This window comes from Muntiacus reevesi, chromosome 1 (assembly GCF_963930625.1).
Source record: "Muntiacus reevesi chromosome 1, mMunRee1.1, whole genome shotgun sequence".
In the NCBI taxonomy this organism is placed as follows: Eukaryota; Metazoa; Chordata; class Mammalia; order Artiodactyla; family Cervidae; genus Muntiacus; species Muntiacus reevesi.
This window is the reverse complement of record NC_089249.1, coordinates 165,277,346-165,299,734: the sequence shown is the minus strand read 5'-3', so window position 1 is coordinate 165,299,734 and position 22,389 is coordinate 165,277,346. Positions and strand designations below refer to the sequence as shown.

Genomic DNA, 22,389 nt, shown 5'->3' with positions numbered 1-22,389 from the left:
TGGTTGCAGACAGAAGCATCTTCTCCTGTCTTCTTTATCCCTGTGTTTCTAAGATGGCTCCACCAAGGATCCCTACTTAACCGAGAAGTGACGTTCTCAGAGGGAGTGGAGCTCGCAGTTTTCTTTGTTGACTCAGTCTCCCGAGGAGCTACATTAATGTCTTTCTGGTTTTCTTCTCATTTTGTAGGATGAAAAGGAGCAGCTTATACAATCCAAGAGTTCCGTTGCCAGTCTTGTTGGGAGATCAAAATCCATTGTTCAGCTAAAGCCACGCAGTCCTGACCACATGCTAAAGAGCACCATTTCCGTGAAGGCCATCTGTGACTACAGGCAGATAGAGGTGAGGAGGCGGGGAGGGCGCCTCCTGCTCCAAAGACGAGGGAGACGAGGGAGAAGGGAGCCTTCAGTTCGGGTTAGGAGAGTAAGGAAGGTCAAATGACAAGAGTTCTGTTAGAACTAAGCGTGCTCAGAGCTATCATTAAAAACCTCAGCCTCAACTCTACAACCGACCTGCTCCCTGCCTCAGTAACGGACATCGTTATCTACCCAGGTGCCTAAGAGTGGATAGAAATGGGGGTTTTAGCACCCCAGAGAGATCCATGACTCCTCTCTTCTTTTTCTACAGCTGGTAGGATTACCAAGTCAGTATTTGTAAAGAAACACCCCTCACTGCGCTTCCCAGGTGGTGCAGTGGTAAAGAACCTGCCTGCCAATGCAGGAGACATGGGTTCAATCCCTGGGCCAGGAAGGAAATGGCAACCCACTCCAATATTCTTGCCTGGAAAATCCCGTGAACAGAGGAGCCTGGCGGCTACAGTCCATGAGATCACAAAGAGTCGGACACAACTTGAGCACACACACACATACACACACACACACAAATATTCCTCAAGTATTCTTTCTATCCCTGCTGCGTCTACCTAAATCAGACCCACTTGGATTATTGCATCAGCCTCCCATTCAATGTATTCTTTATCCTACCACCAGCATGATCTTAAAAAAAAAAAAAATCACTCCCCTGCATAAGTCCTACAAGAATTCTCCATTTGTTCTTATTTATTTTATTTTTTAAGATTTTTATTTCCACATAGACCACTTTTAAAGTCTTTATTGAATTTGTTGCAGTATTTTTTTCTGTTTAATGTTTTGGTTTTTTGGCCACAAGGCATGTGGCATCTTAGCTCCAATTCTGACCAGGGATTGAACCTGCATTTCCTGCATTGGAAGACAAAGTCTTAACCAATGGAACACCAGGGAAGTTTCCCCATTTCTTTTCAGAAAGTCTGAATTCCTTAATGTGGCTTCAGAGTCTTGGAATAATCTCTTACCCCTCTAATGAAGACCGGGTCTTTTGCCTTCCATCCATTCCCTGGTAAACCGAGTTTGTCACACAGTTTTGTAACCAAGTAGCACATCAGAATATGTGGGATATGTATCTCTAGTGGCCTAGCATGCTTCCAAGCACATAGTAGGCTCAATAAATATGTGCTATACCAAAGAACGAATGACTTCTTCCTGTGCTTTTCTTTGTCTCAATATTTCTGTCTATAAATTAGACAGAAACCAGTAATACTGGTTACCTGTCTCCCAAGAGAAAGAGCTGATGATTTCAAATGCTTAAACATTTCAGGGATTTGAGTGGGGTGACAGGAAGGGAGGATGTGGAAGTATCACAAAAGCAAAGTTGTATTATGTCCGTTTAATTTTCACCGTGTTCATTGTGGATACAGAGAGATTGCTCTTGGAGCTCTTACAGTCTCCATATAACTGTCATATCTGAGTTACTCGACTTGTAACAGGCATTTAATAAACACTTGCTTCATTTATTTCTTTCATGTTGCAACCATCTCTGGGTTGTGTATTTATATACATTATCTTTTTGTCAAAATCAGAAAGTTTCCCTAGGTGATAAAGATCTCCAAAATGATTTTTCTTTAAGGATTTCATAGCCTTGGGATCAGGCACCAGGTAATACTAGGTTGTTTGTTTATCCATTAGCAATAACTTGTAAATTTGTCTCTTCAGATCACTATTTGCAAGAATGATGAGTGTGTATTGGAAGATAACTCACAGAGAACCAAGTGGAAAGTGATCAGCCCCACAGGGAACGAGGCAATGGTGCCATCAGTCTGCTTCCTCATCCCCCCACCCAATAAGGATGCCGTGGAGACGGCCAGCAGGTACTGGCTCAGCTGACGCGCTGTGCTTTGGGGGCGAACCGACGGAGGGATGAATCTACATTTGCTTTCCAAGCATTGTTGTGATTTTTAAACAATTTCAAATGGAGTTATTTTGTCTCTCTTTTGTCTGTCATTGCTTTTCCACTCTGACTTCTCATAATTATATTATCAATATATTCACATAACATTTATGAGATGACTAAATATGTGCTTGAGGATATCAATTAATTTAGGTCTAAACATTCCTGTGTTGTTAGTATTTGACTTGTTGCCTTTCTCTGCTCAGTTCTGCTGAGACAATCACATTTTTTCCCTGAGAAGATCTCAGGCCTTAGAAAAGCTATAGCCAGGTTTTGTGTTGTTTGTAGGGTGGAGCAATCTTATCAGAAGGTGATGGCCCTTTGGCATCAACTGCATGTCAATACCAAAAGCCTTATCTCCTGGAACTATCTGAGGAAGGACCTTGACCTTGTAAAGACCTGGAATCTGGAGAAGGTAATTATGGAAGTTTTAACCCAGGCTTATTGTCTATTGGCAAGTTTTATTTTTTCAGCAGGGAGTTCTATTACTGTGAGACTTCTGCTCACCCAGTTGGTGGGAAATGAAGTCAGGGATACTGTTTCAGGGTTAGGGGCTTGAGGACCTTAGAAACTAAAACCTTTTGGATAAATGTGAGGAATAGGGGAACACTGGTGTATTGGCCATCATTAAGGTATACATCCTAGAGGGCACAGACTGCTTCTGAGATGCTCACAATGTCCTGCTTCTTGATCCGAATGCTGATTTCATGCACAAATTCAATTTGTGAAAAATAAACATGTTTATAAATATGGTTTGTGCACTATTTTGTATTACATTTCCATTCCATTGAAATGTCCACTGTTTTTTTTCTCTGCAGCTCCGCTCCTCAGCACCTGGGGAATACCACCAGGTTATGAAGAATCTGCAGGCCCACTACGAAGACTTTCTGCAGGAGAGTCGTGATTCGGCCCTCTTCTCAGTGGCTGACCGTCTTCGCCTGGAAGAGGAGGTGGAGGCGTGTAAAACCCATTTCCAGCACCTGATGAAGTCCATGGAGAACGGTGTGTGCCTTGGGAAGAGGGAGAGGAAAGGTGGAATGAGAGCCCTGAAGGGTGCTGCTCGACCCTTCATATAAACTAGAAAGTATCATCACATCTTTTTACCACTTGCATTGCTAGAAAAACTTGAGATAGCAAATAACTCATAGAGCTGAATTCTCAAAATCAGATTGTGGAAGAAAAGGCTATATTTTATTCATTATTGCTAATAAACCTATCCTGTTTTCTTGTGGAAATTATGTATTTGGACCTTCAGTTCAGTCACTCAATCATGTCCAACTCTTCACAACCCCATGAACTACAGCACGCCAGGCCTCCCTGGCTATCACAAACTCCTGGAGTCCACCCAAACCCATGTCCATTGAGTTGGTGATGCCATCCAACCATCTCATCTTCTGTTATCCCCTTCTCCTCCTGCCCTCAATCTTTCCCAACATCAGGGTCTTTTCCAATAAGTCAGCTCTTCACATGAGGTGGCCAAAGCATTGGAGTTTCAGCATCAACATCAGTCCTACCAATGAATACCCAGGACTGATCTCCTTTAGGATGGACTGGTTGGATCTCCTTGCAGTCCAAGGGACTCTCAAGAGTCTTCTCCAACACCACAGTTCAAAAGCATCAGTACTTCAACGCTCAGCTTTCTTTATAGTCCAAATCTCATATCCATACATGACCACTGGAAAAACCATAGCCTTGACTAGACGGACCTTTGTTGGCAAAGTAATGTCTCTGCTTTTTAATATGCTGTCTAGGTTGGTCATAGCTTTCCTTCCAAGGAGTAAATATCTTTTAATTTCATGGCTACAGTCACCATCTGCAGTGATTTTGGAGCCCAGAAAAATAAAGCCTGTCACTGTTTCCATTGTTTCCCCATCTATTTGCCATGAAGTGATGGGACCAGATGCCATGATCTTAGTTTTTTGAATGTTGAGTTTTAAGCCAACATCTTCACTCTCCTCTTTCACTTTCATCAAGAGGCTCTTTAGTTCTTCTTCATTTTCTGCCATAAGGGTGGTGTCATCTGCATATCTGAGGTTATTAATATTTCTCCCAGCAGTCATGATTCCAGCTTGTGCTTCCTCCAGTCCAGCATTTCTCATGATGTACTCTTCATATAAGTTAAATAAGTAGGGTGACAATATACAGCTTTGCCGTACTCCTTTCCCAATTTGGAACCAGTCTGCTGTCCCATGTCCAGTTCTAACTGTTGCTTCCTGACCTGCATTTGGACCTTAAAGATCAGTATATAATGCAGGGAATTTGGGAACAGGCAGAAGGTTCCCCATATAAGGCCTTGCTTTCATTCATGGAGTATCAGCTTTGCTAGATCCAGTGGTACCCTGTCTCAGGGTAAATCTGTTTTTTCCATGTTTGCTGATCTCTGTTGTAGTGCTTAATGGTCTTCTGTGCTTGTGCATTCACAGAGGACAAAGAGGAAACTGTGGCCAAGATGTACATTTCAGAGCTGAAGAATATTCGGCTGCGCCTGGAGGAGTGTGAACAGAGGCTAATCCAGCGAATTCAGTCCCCTGCCAGCTCTAGGACTGACAAAGATGCTCGGCAGGACAATGCGTTAAGGATTGCAGAACAAGAGGTAAGCATATAGAGCAAGGTGGGTGCTCTAAGACTGCTCAGTAGAGCTGCTATTTTCCGCTCTGTCCCTTACACGTATGTTATATTCTGTGACATGGTTACTGTCAGTCATGTGACTCCACAAACAGTATGGAAAGGCTCAGATTCTGCTATGGGCTCTGATGTACACTTTTCTCTGTGACTTTGAGCAAATTCTTTCTTTTTTGAAGATGTATTTGATGTGGACCTTTTCTTTCTAAGTCTTTGTTGAATTTGTTACAGTATTGCTTCTGTTTTATGTTTTGGTTTTCTGACCATGAGGCATGTGGGATCTTAGCTCCCCAACAAGGGATCCAGCCCACAGCCCCCTGCAATGGAAGGCAAAGGCATAACCACTGGATTGCCGGGGAAAACCCCTGTGCAAATTACTTTTCATCCTTAGTTTCCTTTCTTAGAAAATGGAGATAGAATGAATCTCCATCCATAGAAGGACTGTAGATGGAGATCTGTGACATTGTACAGGAGGCAGTAATCAAAACTATTGCCAAGAAAAAGAAATGCAAAAAGGCAAAATGATTGTCTGCGGAGGCCTTACAAATAGCTGAGAAAAGAAGAGAAGCTAAAGGCAAAGGAGAAAATATATACCCATTTGAATGCAGAGTTCCAAAGAACAGCAAGGAGAGATAAGAAAGCCTTCTCAGCGATCAATGCAAAGAAATAGGGGAAAACAATAGACTGGGAAGGACTAGAGATCTCTTCAAGAAAATTAAGATACCAAGGGAATATTTCATGCAAAGATGGGCACAATAAAGGACAGAAATGGTATGGACCTAACAGAAGCAGAAGATATTAAGAAGAGGTGGCAAGAATACACAGAAGAACTATACAAAAAAGATGTTCATGACCCAGATAATCACGATCATGTGATCACTCACCTAGAGCCATACCTCCTGGAATGCGAAGTCAAGTGGGCCTTAGGAAGCATGACTACGAACAAAGCTAGTGGAGGTGATGGAATTCCAGTGGAGCTATTTCACATCCTAAAAGATGATGTTGTGAAAGTGCTGCACTCAATATGCCAACCAATTGGGAAAACTCAGCAGTGGCCACAGGACTGAACAAGATCAGTTTTCATTCCAATCCCAAAGAAAGGCAATGCCAAAGAATGCTCAAACTACTGCACAATTGCAATCATCTCACACGCTAGCAAAGTAATGCTCAAAATTCTCCAAGCCAAGCTTCTACAGTACATGAACCATGAACTTCCAGATGTTCAAGCTGAATTTAGATAAGGCAGAGGAACCAGAGATCAAATTGCCAACATCCGTTGGATCATCGAAAAAGTGAGAGAGTTCCAGAAAAACATCTACTTCTGCTTTATTGACTACACCAAAGCCTTTGACTGTGTGGATCACAGGAAACTGTGTAAAATTCTTAAAGAGATGGGACTACCAGACCACCTGACCTGCCTCCTGAGAAATCTATAGGCAGGTCAAGAAGCAACAGTTAGAACTGCACATGGAACAACAGCCTGGTTCCAAATTGGGAAAGGAGTACATCAAGGCTGTATATTGTCACCTTGCTTGTTTAACTTGTATGCAGAGTACATCATGTGAAATGTCGTGCTGGATGAAGCACAAGCTGGAATCAAGATTGCTGGGAGAAATATCAATAACCTCAGATATGCAGATGACACCACCCTTATGGCAGAAAGTGAAGAACTAAAGAGTGTCTTGATGAAAATGAAAGAGGAGAGTGAAAAAGTTGGCTTAAAACTCAACATTCAGAGAGCTAAGATCATGGCATCTGTTCCCATCAGTTCATGACAAATAGGTGGGGAAACAATGGAAACAGTGACTGACTTTATTTTTCTGGGCTCCAAAATCACTGCAGATGGTGACTGCAGCCATGAAATTAAAAGACACTTACTCCTTAGAGGAAAAGTTATGACCAGTCTAGACAGCATATTAAAAAGCAGAGACATTACTTTACCAACAAAGATCTGTCTAGTCAAAACTATGGTTTTTCCAGTAGTCATGTATGGATGTGAGAGTTGGACTCTAAAGAAAGCTGAGCACAGAAGAATTGATGCTTTTGAACTGTGGTGTTGGAGAAGACTCCTGAGAGTCCTTTGGACTGCAAGGAGATACAACCAGTCCATCCTAAAGGAAATCAGTCCTGAATATTCATTGGAAGGACTGATGCTGAAGCTGAAACTTCCAATAGTTTGGCTACCTGATGCGAACAACGGAATTACTGGAAAAGACCCTGATTGTGGGAAAGATTGAAGGCAGAAGGAGAAGAGGATGACAGAGGATGAGATGGTTGGATGGCATCACCAACGTGATGGACATGATTTGAGCAGGCTCCGGGAGTTGGTGATGGACAGGGAAGCGTGCTACAGTTCATGGGGTCGCAATAAGTCAGATACGACTGAGCAACTGAACTGAACTGAACTATATGAGTCACAGAAGTTTTGAAAGTTAAGGGATACAGTACATGCCATGAGCTTCCTGGAAAAGTAAAATGCTATAAAAATGTAAGGTGATATTCTTGATGTAAAAGCAGCAAATATTAATTGCTTTATTAAGTTTTGGGGGGCATGCAAAGAAAGTAAGCCAAAGGTCCTTGCTTTTGGCTTATAGTGGAAAGAAGAGCAAAAGGTTAAAGTCACAGTTAGAGATTTCAGTATAAGAGATGTCATTAGAGAATACCTAGTGTACCTCCAGATTTCCAAGCAAACATTGCTGTATGAATGTAGAGTGTTGCTGGAACATTCCTACTTAGGGTATGACAAGAGAGTTCTGTGAAGAATATTAGATTTGATCTAGGGGCTTAAAGGAAATGGAAAGGAATACCTAATGAGGAGGAGTGAGTTTTCTCAGCTGTCTCAGTAATTCCTAAGCCTTAAGAGAAGAATGAGAGCCTAGTTTAATTTTCTTTGGTCATAAAGGATCTGAGGCTGTGTGAGGCACGTCACTGTTCATTGCTGTTCAGTCTCCAACTCTTTGCATCCCTATGGACTGCAGCATGCCAGGCTTCCCTGTCCTTCACTATCCCCTGGAATTTGCTCAGACTCATGTCCATTGTGTTGATGATGCTGTCCAACCGTCTCATCTGCTGCTGCCGCTTCTCCTTCTCCCTTCAGTCTTCCCCAGTGTCAGGGTCTTTTCCAGTGAGTCGGCTCTTTACATCAGGTGGTCAAAGTGTTGGAGCTTCAGTTCAACTTCAGTCCTTCCAATGAATATTCAGGGTTGATTTCCTCTAGGATTGATTGATCTCCTTGCTATCCAAGGGATTCTCTAGTCTTCTCTAGCAGCACAGTTTGAAAGCATCAATTCTTTGGCTGTCAACCTTCTTTATGGTCCAACTCTCACATCTGTACATGACTACCAGAAAAGCTGTAGCTTTGACTATATGGATCTTTGTCAGCAAACTGATGTCTCTGCTTTTTAATATGCTGTCTAGGTTTGTTATAGTTTTCCTTCCAAGGAGCAAGTTCTTTTAATTTCATGACTGTAGTCACCGTCCACAGTGATTCTGAAGCCCAAGAAAATAAAATCTGCCACTGTTTCCACCTTTTCCCCATCTATTTGCCAGGAAGTGATGGGACCAGATACCATGATCTTTGTTTTTTGAATGTTGAATTTTAAGCCAGCTTTTTCACTCTCCTCTTTCAACCTCATCAAGAGGCTCTTTAGTTCTTCTTCGCTTTCTGCCGGTAGAAAACCACTCTAGTATTCTTGCCTCTAGAACCCCATAAGCAGTATAAAAAGAGGCATGTCAAATTCTCATATTGAATTTTTTTTCTTTTTTAACTTTTCTACAGTCATTCAAAATCTATTTGTCCCTGCAAAAGAGAGCATTCAAAGAAATTCAGGTTAATATTGAGCTCTTCTAAAGGACTTTTCTTTTTTTAAAGAAAAATTATTTTGAAATAGTTTCAGATATAGAAAAGTTTTTATTCTCATATAGCCTTCACCTGGATTCCAAAAATGTTACCATTTTTCTACATTTGCTTCATCATTTTCTTCTACATGTATACAAAAATAATAATAATATTGTTTTGGAGAGTAACTTCCAGACATAGTGCTCGTTTACCCATATGTACTTTGACAAATAAGGGTAGTCTCCTGCATAACCACGGGACAGTGATGAAAATCAGGAAATGGACACTGATCTTGAATATATTACTGTTACTAAGACCTTAACTGAAATTTCTTTAGTTGACCTAATAAGTGCCTTTTTTTGGTTTTGCTTTTTTGGACTTCACCATGTGGCTTGAAGGATCTTAGTTCCCTGACCAGGGATGCAATCTGTGCTCCCTGCAGTGGACGCGCAGAGTCCTAACCAGCAGACCACCAGGGAGGACCCATGGTCGCCCTTTCTGGAGCACCTCCCACCTCAGCAGTTCCTGCTTCCTCTTGCTTTTACCAGCCCCAACCCTAGGATCAGTGTCTCTCCAAGGAGTCTTGCTTTCTTTAGGTTCCTTTATTTAGGAACCTAGATTGGGTGCTGAGTGTGCTCCTTTCTATTGGGATATCTACTCTAGGCCTGCTCAGCAGATAGAGCATACATGTGACCACAAATATTTGTATATATCTCTCTCCATCCTGCTCCAAACCAATACCTCAGGGGTTATTCTAACCTCTCTTTTCTTCCATATTTGTAACTCCCTTCCCCCAGACTGAAAAACCTCCTTTACATTATCCATAGTGTAAATTTACTTATTGCTCAATTCTAACATGTACAGATAATGGTTTCAGTACTGCTAACTCATAGTATTACAAAAAGCAAACCTACTATCTAGAGTTTAATGTAATTCTTTTTGTCTTTATACTGAAGTTATGTCTGTAGTCAATTCTGTGTTCAGAATTTATGTGTTTGTATTCTTTGCCCTGCTCTGCCTTCATTGCTGTTGCCTGGTTTATTCCGTCATTCTTCTGTAGATGACATTTGGTCTGTTTCTGATATTTTGCTGTTCTGAACTAGGACTTCTTGCTAACTTCTTGGTTTAATTCTGTCTCTGTGTTTGTTGTATGTCTTGTTCCTGATAGCACACCCAAGAGGATCTGCAGCAATTGAGGGCAGACTTGGATGCTGTTTCCATGAAATGCAACAGCTTTCTCCGTCAGTCCCCATCTGGTTCCAGTGTCCCAACTCTGCGCTCAGAACTCAATCTGCTGGTGGAAAAAATGGACCATGTGTATGGTCTCTCCACTATCTATTTAAACAAGTGAGTGAGTGAGAATCTGGGTCAAGAGGGCAATGTTTGCCATTCAGATGGGGGGAAAAATGTACCTGGAATGTTTCATGAACAATTCAGGGAGATTGCAGGTCTTGAAGAGCTTGTACTCATAAAAAGAAACCTTGGCTTTAGTTCAAAATAACATGGAGTGGGTTCATGTGGGCTGCAATGATCAAATGCTGGGAATACAGAAGGGGAGAAGGGGAGTTGATTTGCAGTTTTATGACTATTTTGAATCTTATTTCTCTTTGATTAGATACTTCTTTTTAAAACAGAGAAAGGGACACTAAAGAAAGAAAAATTTTTATCTCAACTCAGTATTAGGCTTTGAGGGTCTTCCCTCTACCCACACATCCCTGCCTATGACCTTGAGGAGATCTTAGAGTCTTCATGGTTTTGAGTGGGTTTCTGTCCTCAAGACTATTTTCTTGTGAGACCCCCACCATGTGTATGCATGTGTGTGTGTGTGTGTGTCCCAGTGTCCCCCAAACTGTATTTTAATTGACTTAAGTTGGCAGTACATATATTATGCTTGTTTTTATGAAACCGTGTCATCATTTAGTAATGATGAAGTTGATTTTGACAGTTATATTGGTGAATCTCTTGGTAGTGCTCCAGGTCTGAAGCCCAGCTCTTAAAATGCATGTATTAATGGAAGTGATTTTATCCTCACAGGCTGAAGACAATCGATGTTATAGTGCGTAGCATCCAGGATGCTGAACTCTTAGTCAAAGGTTATGAAATCAAGCTGAGTCAAGAAGAAGCAGTGCCAGCAGATCTCTCAGCTCTGGAGTCCCATCGGTCTACATTACGGGTTGGTTTCTCCTAGTTCCTAGTTTGACAACATACTCATTGTTTGGGGTTAGCAGAGAAATGCAGTTTTGGATGGCATGCCACTGATTAAAGTTTGCGTTCGAATTAGGCAGAATATTATATTTAATGTCTTTTTATGTGGGTCCAAAGAAGAGAGGATTGAGACATATATCTAACTACAAAAGGGAGATAAAGGACCATGCTTTTCTCTTTATTTTTTCCCTTTTCTCCCCAGTAAAGTCATAGTTTAATTGGATACAATCAATGGTTATGTTGTAAGTTTGTAAATCACTTAGCTCTTACCTCCTTTGATGCTCACAAGCAACTCTGTGAGGTGGCTAGAGGAGGGAATTTTACCTCTGTGTACAGATAGAATGCCAAGATTCAGATTGGCTAAGTGACTTGTCATGGTTTCATAGCTTTTAAGTGGTAGAGTCAGGTTTCAAACACTCATTCTTGCACTTTTCTCCACTGGCTGCCTAGTGTGCCTCAGGACTATGGAGGCATTTCTGGCACAAACACTGCAGAGTCTGGTTATGAATCACAGATGTAACATGGAGCCAGCTGTAGACAATGAACTGTTTTGTTCCTTAGTCTGAGTCCGCTTTAGCATGGAATATATTTAACCTGGTGCTTTGCTTGTACTTTTATAGCACTGGCTTAGTGATGCGAAGGACAAGAATTCAGTGTTTTCAGTCCTGGATGAGGAAATTGGCAAGGCCAAGGTGGTGGCAGAGCAGCTGAGCCGTCTGACCCCAGAGCGGAACCTGGATCTGGAGCGCTGTCAGGAAAAAGGCTCCCAGCTACAGGACCGTTGGCACCGGGTCATTGCCCAGCTCGAGACCCGGTGAGTGACGGCCCCACCCTTTTCTTCTCTAGGGTTCAGAAACTAGGTTTTAAATGAAAATAGAGTTATTTCTGTGTATGCTTATTTAAAGGCAGAGATTGGTCAGAATGTTGTCCAGAATGTATACTGTCACTTAATTTCACACTGCCACTTAATTTCTACCCCATCCTGACTGACTCCTGCCTTTAAATAAGCATCAACTCACTGACCAGGTAACGCCTGCATCCCCTGCAGTGGTAGCACAGAGCCTTAACCACTGGAGCACCAGAGAATCCCCTAGCTTTGATACTTAATATGAGTCATTATTCATAGTGGGGCTTTGCAGAATTTCTTGCTTCCTTTTTGTTTGCTAATTTTATGTTTTTATCTGTTACTTGAGGTTCTGCTTTTGATGACTGATTTGAATAGGAAAGACAGAAAACTACCTATCTGAGACCAGGTTAGTTAGGAAAATATATAGGGAGAGGGGTGATAGAGATTCATGTAAGTTTGGATTAATTCTCTATAAATGAATTATTATCCCAAAGCTAGTTAGACTAACAAAAGTGGTATAAGAAGCTTTTACTGGAATTAAGAGTAATTACTCTTTTTCACCCACTCTACCCCTACTTTTCTCCCCAAGAAACCACAGTGAGTCATAAATCATGGCTGTACACTCTGACAGGTCCTCTATCGCCAGGAGACCAAAGTGTGCAGGCAGTACTACCTTATTGGCAACCCCAGTAATCCTTGGCAACATAGGTGAAAAAATTGACAAGGATTATCACGGGATGCCAGTGTTCAAAACAGTTTGCAGGTCCGCAGTGCACGCCTGGTTTCTACTCCCTTCTCCCCACAGATTACTGGGAGTAGGCATGGCTCTCAGTGCTGCATTGCTCTTCCCTCAAAATAAAGATGTATTCCTCGTGGTCAAGCTCAGCTGGAGGCCTGGCTGGGCTAAAGAGGGAATTGCCTTGTTTACTTAGTTGTATTTAGACCAAGATATCTGATAGCAGTTTCCCTTTGCTTCTGCAGCCAATCTGAGCTAGAAAGTATCCAGGAAGTCCTGGGAGATTACCGAGCCTGCCATGGAACTCTCATCAAATGGATTGAGGAAACCACTGCCCAGCAGGAAATGATGAAGCCAGGCCAGGCTGAGGACAGCAGAGTACTCTCGGAGCAGCTCAGCCAGCAGACGGTGGGTGTGGCCATGGCCCAGTGGAAGTCACAGGGGGAAGCAACTAGCAGTTGACTTCCCCCCTGATATCAAGACATTCTGAGCCTCTTCTGAAAAGGGTTCAAGCAGAATGGTCACTAGATACTGGTTTTGCATTAGGGCCTTCCAAGATTGGAAGGCCCCTTCCAATCCTGAGTTCCCGTGAGTATATATTGAAAGCACTAGAGGGTCAACGTTGCGTCTTGTTTTGCTGGGATTAGAATATAGGAAATGAAAACCCAGGGAGGCTGTAAGTTGAAGGAAATTATTTCATTCAAAACTGTTTTTATATGTTGGTATTTTGAGGGATTTTTTTTTTTTTTTTTGGCTCCCTTACTTACTATGAGAGCTTGAACCGGTTGCTTAATCTCTTAGTATTCTGCTTTCCTCAGCAGTAAAATGCATATAGTCCATTATTTGTTCAACTGCCCTCTTAAGGTTTTTGTAGTTAGGATTAAATGAAATGATACATGTAAATTACTTAGAACAGTGATTTTCAAAGTGTTGACAGCCAGAGTAGCAGCTTCAGCATCACTTGGGAACATGTTAGAAATAGTTCTCAGACTCAAGCCCAAATCTATCGAGTCAGACACTGTGGAAGTGGGACCCAGCAATCTATGATTTATCCAGTGTTCTAGGTGATTCGGACACAGCTAAGGTTTGAAAACCACTGCATTAGAACATAATAAATGCTCATCTGTTTCAGTGATGATAATGACAATTATAAAATGTTGTGATGTTTTGGTTCCTAGGAACTGTTTGCAGAAATTGAGAGAAATCAGACAAAACTGGACCAGTGTCAAAAATTTTCCCAGCAGTACTCCACCACTGTAAAGGTAATGCTGCCAGTCCCAAAAATAACATAAATAGTCTCCAGCTTGAAGATCTGTGTGTTTCTGGAGGGTTTGTTTTTGGACAAGCAAGCAGATCTCTTCTGCTCCATCTTTAAGTTAATGCAGGTGTGTGTTTGACATGGCACATATTTGGGGATGCTCAGAGAGGTACCAGACAAGAAATGAGTTTCAAGGAGTCTCCATTTGAGTCCCGAATGGATGAATGACAGGCCTCTCAAACTTGCCATGTGAAAAACAGAATGTTTGGGTTTTCTTCTCAACACACTTCTCACTGTCTTGCATATCTCAGGAAATAGTGTCATCATTTTCCTTACTGCTGAGGTAAAAAAAGCCCAAAGAGTCATTCTCCACTCTTCTCTTCACCTTAAACTTTATGTTTAATAGCAGTCTGAACTAGTTGGGTCCGTCTTGCCGTGTTTCCCAGATCTGACTACCCCTCACCGCCCCTCCCACCCCCTTCCCAGGTTCACATCTCAGTGAAGAACCTTCTGGAGCTGCGCTCTCACTTCTGCTCCTGCCCGCTCAGGCTCTTTTCCCACACAGTAGCCAGACTCACTTTGTAAGAACATACCACATGTCACGGAACCTCAGACACTGTTGATTATGAGCCACGTTACTTTACGTACTGCCTGAAAGGGGGAAACTCCACCAATTATGCAAATGCCAAGTGAGACATTTTCCAATTTTAGCGATACTAAAATGTGAGGGAAATGTTTACCTTGCCATTGCGGAAACATGATAGACGAGATCCTGTCACTCTCCTGCCCGGAGTTCTGTCTCATGACTTCTTGTCATACTCATACTGAAATTCTAAATTCTTTTATAGTTTATCAGGCTATGCAAGATCTGGCTCCCTACTCCCTATTTCTCTGATAAGGTCTTTAAAGGAAACTGACCTGAGATTCTTCTATATTGATTTGTTTATCACATGCCTTCCCACTAGAGTGGAAGTTCCAGGGGAGGGAAGTTTTTTCTGACTTGTTCCCCATTATGTGTGTAGCACTCAGAACAATGACAAGAGCATAGCAGGTGCTCAGCAAATAGTTTTTTAATGAACACATTTCTTTAGTTAATAACAGGAGACATGGTATCACAAAGAATTGAATTCAAATCCTAGCTTTGCCATTTTCCAGACTTTAGACTTTGAGCAAACATTTACCCTTTAGAGTTTCTGTTGCTATGTCTCCAAAATTGTGAATAGTAGCTACCTCACTGAGTGATTGCGAAGATTAAATGTGATAATTTATACATAGGACAATGCCTTAAAATTAAAATACGTTCAGTAAATGATAGCACATGCTTTTATTTTTATTAGTATTTGGTTGTTAATACTACTGTGCTAAGTCACTTCAGTTGTGTCCGACTCTTTGTGACCCCATGGACTGTAGCCCACCAGGCTCCTCTGTCCATGGGGTTCTCCAGGCAAGAATATTAGAGCGGGTTGCCATGCACTTCTCCAGGGGATCTTCCTGACCCAGGGATTGGACCTGTGGCTCCTGTAGCTTCTGCATTGCAGGCAGATTCTTTACTGCTGAGCCACTGGTGAAGCCTTTTTTTTCCCAATAGACTGCTTAAGCACTCAGTCAGTAGTTTTCTCCTGCCTAGAATTTTCAAAATTGACAACAGAAAGCAAGACATTCCAGGCGAAAGGAACTTCATAATTAAAGGCACAGAGGGATAAAATACAATGATTATATAAGGAAATAGCAAATTCTGGCTATCCTGGTATAGCTAGAAATTGTATCATACATGAGAAACAGTGACTGTGAAAACTGAGAGAGGAGATTGGGGTCAACCCATGAAAGGCTTTGTTCAGTTCCTTTGTCTTTACCATCTATTCTTGCTCCTCAAAATGTGGTCTTTGAACCAGGAGCATTGGCATCACTTGGGAGCTACTCAGAAATGCATAAGCTGCATTTTAACAAGATCCCCAGGTGAATGTTGGTATTTGAGGAGATCTGCTCTAAGTCATTGAAAACTTTCAAACAGGGAAATGTAGTGGTTATCTTTTTGACTTTAGAAAAGTTATTCCAGTAGCATGGCAGAGGTGAGAGTCTGAGAAGGAGAACAGGAGGCTGTGGCAGCATCCTGTGAGCCCTGAAGAGGGCCTGAAAGAGGGCAGCACTCTAAAGATTGCAGAGGAAGCGATAGGATAGCATGGCGACACGAGAAGAGCATTAGTTTAGGGATGGATGGAAGACTGATTCCAGTCCTGGCGGTGTTGCTCACCCACTGAGTTAATTAGGGAGACTCACTTCCTGTCTCTGGGCCTCAGTCACCCTGTGTGTGAGATTAAGGATATGGTCAGCATTCAACAAATTGCCAGCTTAGGAGTCAGCAGACCTGATCCACAGGCTAACTCCAGCTTGCCCACCTGTTTTATATGGCCCATGGGAAAAGGGTATTAAAAATAATAATAATACCTCACAACACAGGAAAATTATATGAACTTCAGCTTGCAGTGTCTCTAAGTTATGTTTTATCATACCCAGCCACATTCTTTCCTTTAGTTACTGTCTGTGGCTGCTTTCACTTGCAGTGGCAGAAGTGAGTAGATGGTATGGCCTTTTCAGAAACTTTGCTAACCTCTGTTCTAAAGGATCATCCAAATGCTAAAGGATCATCGCCATGGAAATGCTGCCATGCTACTGCATGATACGTGTGAGCCCTAAGCCCGGTGTAAATGCAGTTCCGTGTCTTCCTCTCCAGGACTATGAATTACAGCTGATGACATACAAGGCCTTTGTGGAATCGCAACAGAAATCCCCGGGCAAGCGCCGTCGCATGCTCTCCTCTTCAGATGCCATCACGCAAGAGGTGAAAGGAGAGGGTGGGCAAGGATGTGTATACTGTCCTCAACGAAGGATTCACTCTTCGGGGCCTTATGATTTGATTACTGTTGAGCGTTTGACTTCATGAAAACTTCCTCTTATTGTCAACTATTTAAATTGACTTTTCTGGCAGATAACTTATCTAAATTGTTTTTTTTTAATCATAGTTCATGGACTTAAGGACTCGCTACACAGCATTGGTGACCTTAACAACTCAGCATGTAAAGTACATCAGTGATGCGCTCCGGCGGCTGGAGGAGGAGGAGGTGAGTCCAGCAAGTCCTGTACCTCATCTACCAAGATTTAAAATGCACACATAGCTGATGTCCATTGTTCACAGTACTTGAGTTCCACCAAGTTGCTGTGTGCACTGCAAATTAGAGAATTCTTGTACCCACAGGAACACAGGGTTAGGTTCCTGCCAACTTTTGGTCGATGGATAACATACAACCTGGTTGTATGTGTGGTTTTTTTAAAAGCACTTTACCTAATGCCTGTGTGCTAAGTTGCTTCAGTTGTGTCTGACTTCGACCCCATGGACTATAGTCCACCAGGCTCCTCTGTCCATGGGATTCTCCAGGCAAGAATACTGGAGTGGGTTGTCGTGCCCTTCTCCAGGACTTTACTTAATAAATCTTGCTGATTCACTAACACTGAACTCATATCTAAGAGAAGCATAGCTCCCACCTGAACGAATCTTATTAAAGCACATTTTCTCTTTAAGGCACACGACAACCTTGTAGTGAATAATGAGGACTAGTGAAGACTAGTGAGGACTGACTGTCTTGTGTCCAACACTCCCACTTCCAGGTTTTGTTATTATAGAAACATTATAAGCATAAGAAAGAGCTGTGAAGAGAAGTCCTTAATAAAGCATAATTTGTTAAAGGGAAATATTGGAGATATCCAAATTCCATATGGTAGAATGCTATGAAACTGTTAAAAATAATGAAGTAGATTTAAATGAACTGACAGAAAGATACTTATAGTACATTATTTGAAGGAAAAAAACAAGTTTGAATTCTATGTATAATTACGATTTCAGGAAAAACAAGAGTGTGTACCACAGAGGTACAAAATGAGCATAAAAACAAGTTTAGAAATATCTGTACCAAATTCCTGGGGAAATTAGGTTAAAGGGACATATATTATGCATTTCAGATTATTTGAATTTGTTGTAATGAGTTTGCAGTCTTTCTGTAATTAAAAAATCTGTGTTTTTGCAAAATAAGCTTCCACGTATTCAACAACTCTTAACAAAAGAAATGTCTTGGAAACATTAACCTGTACCAACTTTTGCCTACATAAATTGGTCAAAGATTTCCTTTATGTCAGTACATACTTCATTTAATCTCTGTAGATGTCCATCTGTTCACTTGAAAATCTAAGAATTATGAAAATAAGATGCTATATGTGAAGGGCTTCTTAAAATTAGTAAATAACTATTGACTGCACATCCCATAGGAAAATAGCATGCTTTTCTAAGAAAAGAGCCAACCTAGATATAATGAACTTAGCTATTAGCATCACATAGGCACTGGTGAACAATGCTGTGGGTGGGGTAAATTATGTTTAACTTGGGGTTATTAGAGGTACTGATTAAGGTAACTTTAATATCTTTATTTTAGGAACTCTGAATCAGGCCTGTCTAGTAAGACATTGACCAAGATACTGATTTTCTATTTCCTCTTCTAGAAAGTGGTAGAGGAGGAAAAACAGGAGCATGTGGAGAAGGTTAAAGAACTTTTGGGCTGGGTATCTACCCTAGCAAAGAATACACAAAGCAAAGCTACCTCACCCCAGACCAAAGAATCAACAGACATTGAAAAGGCTATCTTAGAACAACAGGTGAGTGGAAGTTCCCTCTATCACTTTCTGGGTAGTATAATATGAGATTACTCATTAGGTGGGATAATATAAGGCACATATGGGCCACCCAGGAATGATTATTATCCCAGTAAGTGTTAGCTTCCAGGACTTAAAGAAACTGAAGAAGTCATCTTATTTGTGTTTCTGCTTTCTAAATCACTCTAGATAGTGGTAATGAAAATCTTACCTAAGCTAGGTTTTTTCCCTAGGATTTTATTTTATTTCAAATGACTTTTGATTCTTCAGTTTCTTGGGCTCTGAAGTTTTCTCTTTTCTTCTACTCCATAGGTTCTGACAGAGGAGCTGACAACCAGGAGGGAGCAAGTCTCTGAGGCCATTAAAACTTCACAGATCTTCTTGGCCAAGCACGGTCATAAGTGAGTCATAAATGAGATACTGTGGCACATCTAGAGGACTGGATCTTACTGACTCAAACTCAGGGTCATGATGAGAACTCAGGCTGGAGAATTCAAGGTGGCAGGAGTCAGATTATGAAGAACTTTGTGGTTCATGCTGAATTTGCATTTTACGTGCCAGCTATGAGGAGGGCTTGTAAACCTGATCAGGCTGTTCATAAAGATTTCTAAAACAGTTTCATAGAGAATGAATAGACATGAGGCAAGAGTAGAGGCCTCAGATACCAGGTAAGAGGCTGTTCTGACAATTTAGGCAAGAAATGATGAGGTGGAGAGGAGACAAAGATTGAAAAGATATTAAGGATGATGAACTCACAGGGCTTTGTGACAAATAAAAATGATCGAATGTAACTCCCAGGTTTCTGGCTTAGACCACTGGACATTTGGTGATGCCGCTCAACGAGATAGGGAATACAGGAGAGGTGTGGCTTGAGGGGTAAGAAGGCCACTTTAGTTTCAGATATTTTGAATCTGAAGAGCCCACAGGACACCAGAGGATAAACCTCTAGTATATGTTTGGAAGTCCCTGGTGCATTATTTATGCCTCAAGGGTTCCACTAAAGTTTTCCACTGGCAGCTGTATGTGTAAATTAGAATTTATGAGAGAAATTTGAAGTGATAGAGATTAGTATAGTAAAAACCATGACTGGATTATCTTACAAGGGTTCAAGGGCTTCTCAGCCTGTGAAGGAGCCTTAGAGGAGTAAGAGGAAATTATGAGTGAAACCTCAGAGCCAAGGGAGAACAGAATTCCAAAAAGAAGGAAATGGTCAAAAGTCAAGTAAAGGTGTGTGTGTCGTCGCTCAGTCGTGTGCGGCCCCATGGACTGTAGCCTACGAGGCTCCCCTGTCCTTGGGATTCTCCAGGCAAGAACACTGGAGTGGGTTGCCATTTCCTTCTCCAGTTCATGAAAAGGAAAAGCGAAAGTGAGGTCGCTTAGTTGTGTCCGACTCCTAGTGACCCCAGGGACTGCAGCCTACCAGGCTCCTCCGTCCATGGGATTTTCCAGGCAAGAGTATTGGAGTGGGTTGCCATTGCCTTCTCCAGGGAAGGTATAGAGATACAGGTAAATATGCCAGAAGTAAAGTCAGAAATTAAGAGAATTAGTGCCCAGTGGTCTGTATTTTCTCTTTGAAATAGGTAAAGAGGTTGTTGCTAAAAGTTAGAGTGGGTGCCAAGAGGATTGTCAGGAAGCATTGAAGTCTGGTAGTGGTTGAACCAGGAGGACTTCTACATGATTTTGGAATCCCCCCACTAGATAGACTTGGTCTGCATGTGGGATCAGGGAAGTTGAAGGGTTTGATCGATCTGGGGCTGGAGTCTTGTTAGTGAGGAGAAAGTACAACGATAACAGTGAGGGATTGATCGAGAAGGTAGACTGTGTATCTGGGCTTTAATGAGAAGAAGTTAAAGATAATAGATGGATTAAGAGAAATGGAGAGGTCAAAGAAGGTTTGGGAAATCTCAGTAAGTCGACAGGTAGTTTTAAGATGAATCATAAGATTCAGTCTCAGAAACACAATGTATTGATAGAATGAGAAAAGGAATGTGCAGAATCACCAGATTCAAGAAAAGGATCTGAAGAAAATCTGGTAAAATACTAAAGTTTTGGAAAGTTGGATAGTTAGGTAATGAATAAATGAGTTTGTTGTGTTCTTCTCTTTTGTCTCTTCAAGATATTTCATTTTTAAAAGAGAAGAGATATAAGAGTAAAGAAAGAAAGTCAGGTAGGATTATAATCAGAAGTGATAATCAGATAGTAGATTCTTGAAGTTTAAAATGTCAGAAGTGGAATAATTTTAGAGGATGGCAGCTTCCAAGTTTGGATAACGCTGAAGTGGCCTGGAGGCCATTTGGATTGGGAAGTTCGCTGGACTATAGGTATAGAGTGTTAGATAATTGGTGGCATGAGCATTGACATCAGCAAGAATCATGACTCAGTCTAAGACAGACAGGAAAACTATGAGCTAGATGCCAAAGTGTTCAGTGAGTATGGGAGACTGATCCATCATAAACAGTGACAAAGAAGAATACTATCCAAGGTGGAGACGTCATTTTGAAATAATAGAGGAGAATTGGGGGAAAAGGTCTTTCTCTAAAAGAGCTTTAATGCTTCATCTTCTAGGCTCTCAGAAAAAGAGAAAGAACAGATATCTGAGCAATTGAATGCCCTCAGTAAGACTTACCATGACCTTTGTGAAGGTTCAGCAAACCAGCTTCAGCAACTCCAGAGCCAGCTGGCCCAGCAGACAGAACAAAAGGTACTTTGACTTTTTCTCCCCAGGTGTTGGAAAGGTAACTTGGGAACAGTATGACTGCAGCTTTGCTGATTGAGAGTCATGATCACTAGCTTTCCATGACCAGTGTGACTTAATTTTTAACCTCACCATAGCAGCCATTTGTCTCGTGTTTCTTTACTGGGGTTCCACGATGTGTTGGTCAGTCAGAATCACTAGAAGGTGCACATGGCTAATCCTTTAGACCTGCTTCACCATTGTGTCATCTTGCATTTTGTGGCAGACCACAGTCAAGGAGAACCTGAATTTTGTGTCATATCTGATCAGAAGGCAACATGGTTACTCTGTGGCATTGTCACTCAAAAGACAGCAGGGAGTTCTGAATATTGGGAAGTAAAGGCTGTGGACCTCTTCCCCCCCATACTTTTTTTTCCTATCTACTAAATAAATGAGAAATGTCAATTTCCAAAACAAACTGGTGGATTAGCTGCACTGACTGAGACGCTGGTTCCCCTTATCCATAGTCACCCCATCATGTGACATCTTTACCAGTTACCACCGTGTTCATTGCCTGGACCACATGGAAGTTGTTATATTCCTGCTGGTTGTCCTCAGTTCTTCCTGGATACTTGTGTGTATATGTAAACTTACCATATTATATACATGTGTCTCTAGGATATATATGTGTGTTTGCCTGCTTATTTCCTATGTTGTGAAGCAATGGCCAAATTCTGTGAGGCAATTTAAGCTCCTGTGGCAATCAGATTTGGTCTAGATAATGCTCAAAATGATATTTAGACAAAATATGCTTTGATTCTGATCCTGAAATTTGTATAGCAGGAGCTGGAGTTGTAAAGGCCACAATGTAGAACCGGCTGTGATTTATTTGATTGCAGATTTCCAAAATGAACGTGCTGGTCTAGCTCTCTGTTTGTGAGGTAACCCACTTCTAATGGCTTATTGCTTCACCATATAAGGGAGTACATGAAGAGTTTTAACAAAATCGCTTGCTGAGAACATCCAGTTCTCATTTTGAAAGGTTAAAAAAGGGGAGAAAGAAAGAAAGAAAGTCAAGCTGCTGAGCACCACTACATTGAGCATGATGTGTCCCCCTGTTACCGTTCGTGTGTTTCATGTGAAGTATTGTTCTGATTAACTGACATCCTTGCTTACAAGTTTAACTAACCCTTTGGAGTTTAAGCACAAATGCACAAAGGGAAAAGAGGACGACCTGTTTGGGGTTCTTTT

The 22,389-nt window shown here is 41.6% G+C and overlaps 1 protein-coding gene across 10 annotated transcripts in view; it reads left to right on the top strand.

The window, feature by feature from the left end:
* The window catches only part of MACF1 (microtubule actin crosslinking factor 1), a 332,396-nt gene that overhangs the window by 185,689 nt on the left and 124,318 nt on the right, over nucleotides 1–22,389 (top strand). For all 10 annotated transcript variants that reach the window (XM_065915933.1, XM_065915922.1, XM_065915908.1 and 7 more), the window contains exons 21-35: nucleotides 188–340; nucleotides 2,026–2,180; nucleotides 2,549–2,675; nucleotides 3,079–3,262; nucleotides 4,684–4,853; nucleotides 9,889–10,067; nucleotides 10,755–10,893; nucleotides 11,546–11,739; nucleotides 12,754–12,916; nucleotides 13,687–13,770; nucleotides 16,498–16,605; nucleotides 16,787–16,885; nucleotides 18,315–18,467; nucleotides 18,777–18,865; nucleotides 21,030–21,165. In XM_065915933.1, coding sequence (XP_065772005.1) covers nucleotides 188–340; nucleotides 2,026–2,180; nucleotides 2,549–2,675; nucleotides 3,079–3,262; nucleotides 4,684–4,853; nucleotides 9,889–10,067; nucleotides 10,755–10,893; nucleotides 11,546–11,739; nucleotides 12,754–12,916; nucleotides 13,687–13,770; nucleotides 16,498–16,605; nucleotides 16,787–16,885; nucleotides 18,315–18,467; nucleotides 18,777–18,865; nucleotides 21,030–21,165 — 2,133 coding nt within the window. The remainder of the gene's footprint in view (nucleotides 1–187; nucleotides 341–2,025; nucleotides 2,181–2,548; nucleotides 2,676–3,078; nucleotides 3,263–4,683; nucleotides 4,854–9,888; nucleotides 10,068–10,754; nucleotides 10,894–11,545; nucleotides 11,740–12,753; nucleotides 12,917–13,686; nucleotides 13,771–16,497; nucleotides 16,606–16,786; nucleotides 16,886–18,314; nucleotides 18,468–18,776; nucleotides 18,866–21,029; nucleotides 21,166–22,389) is intronic.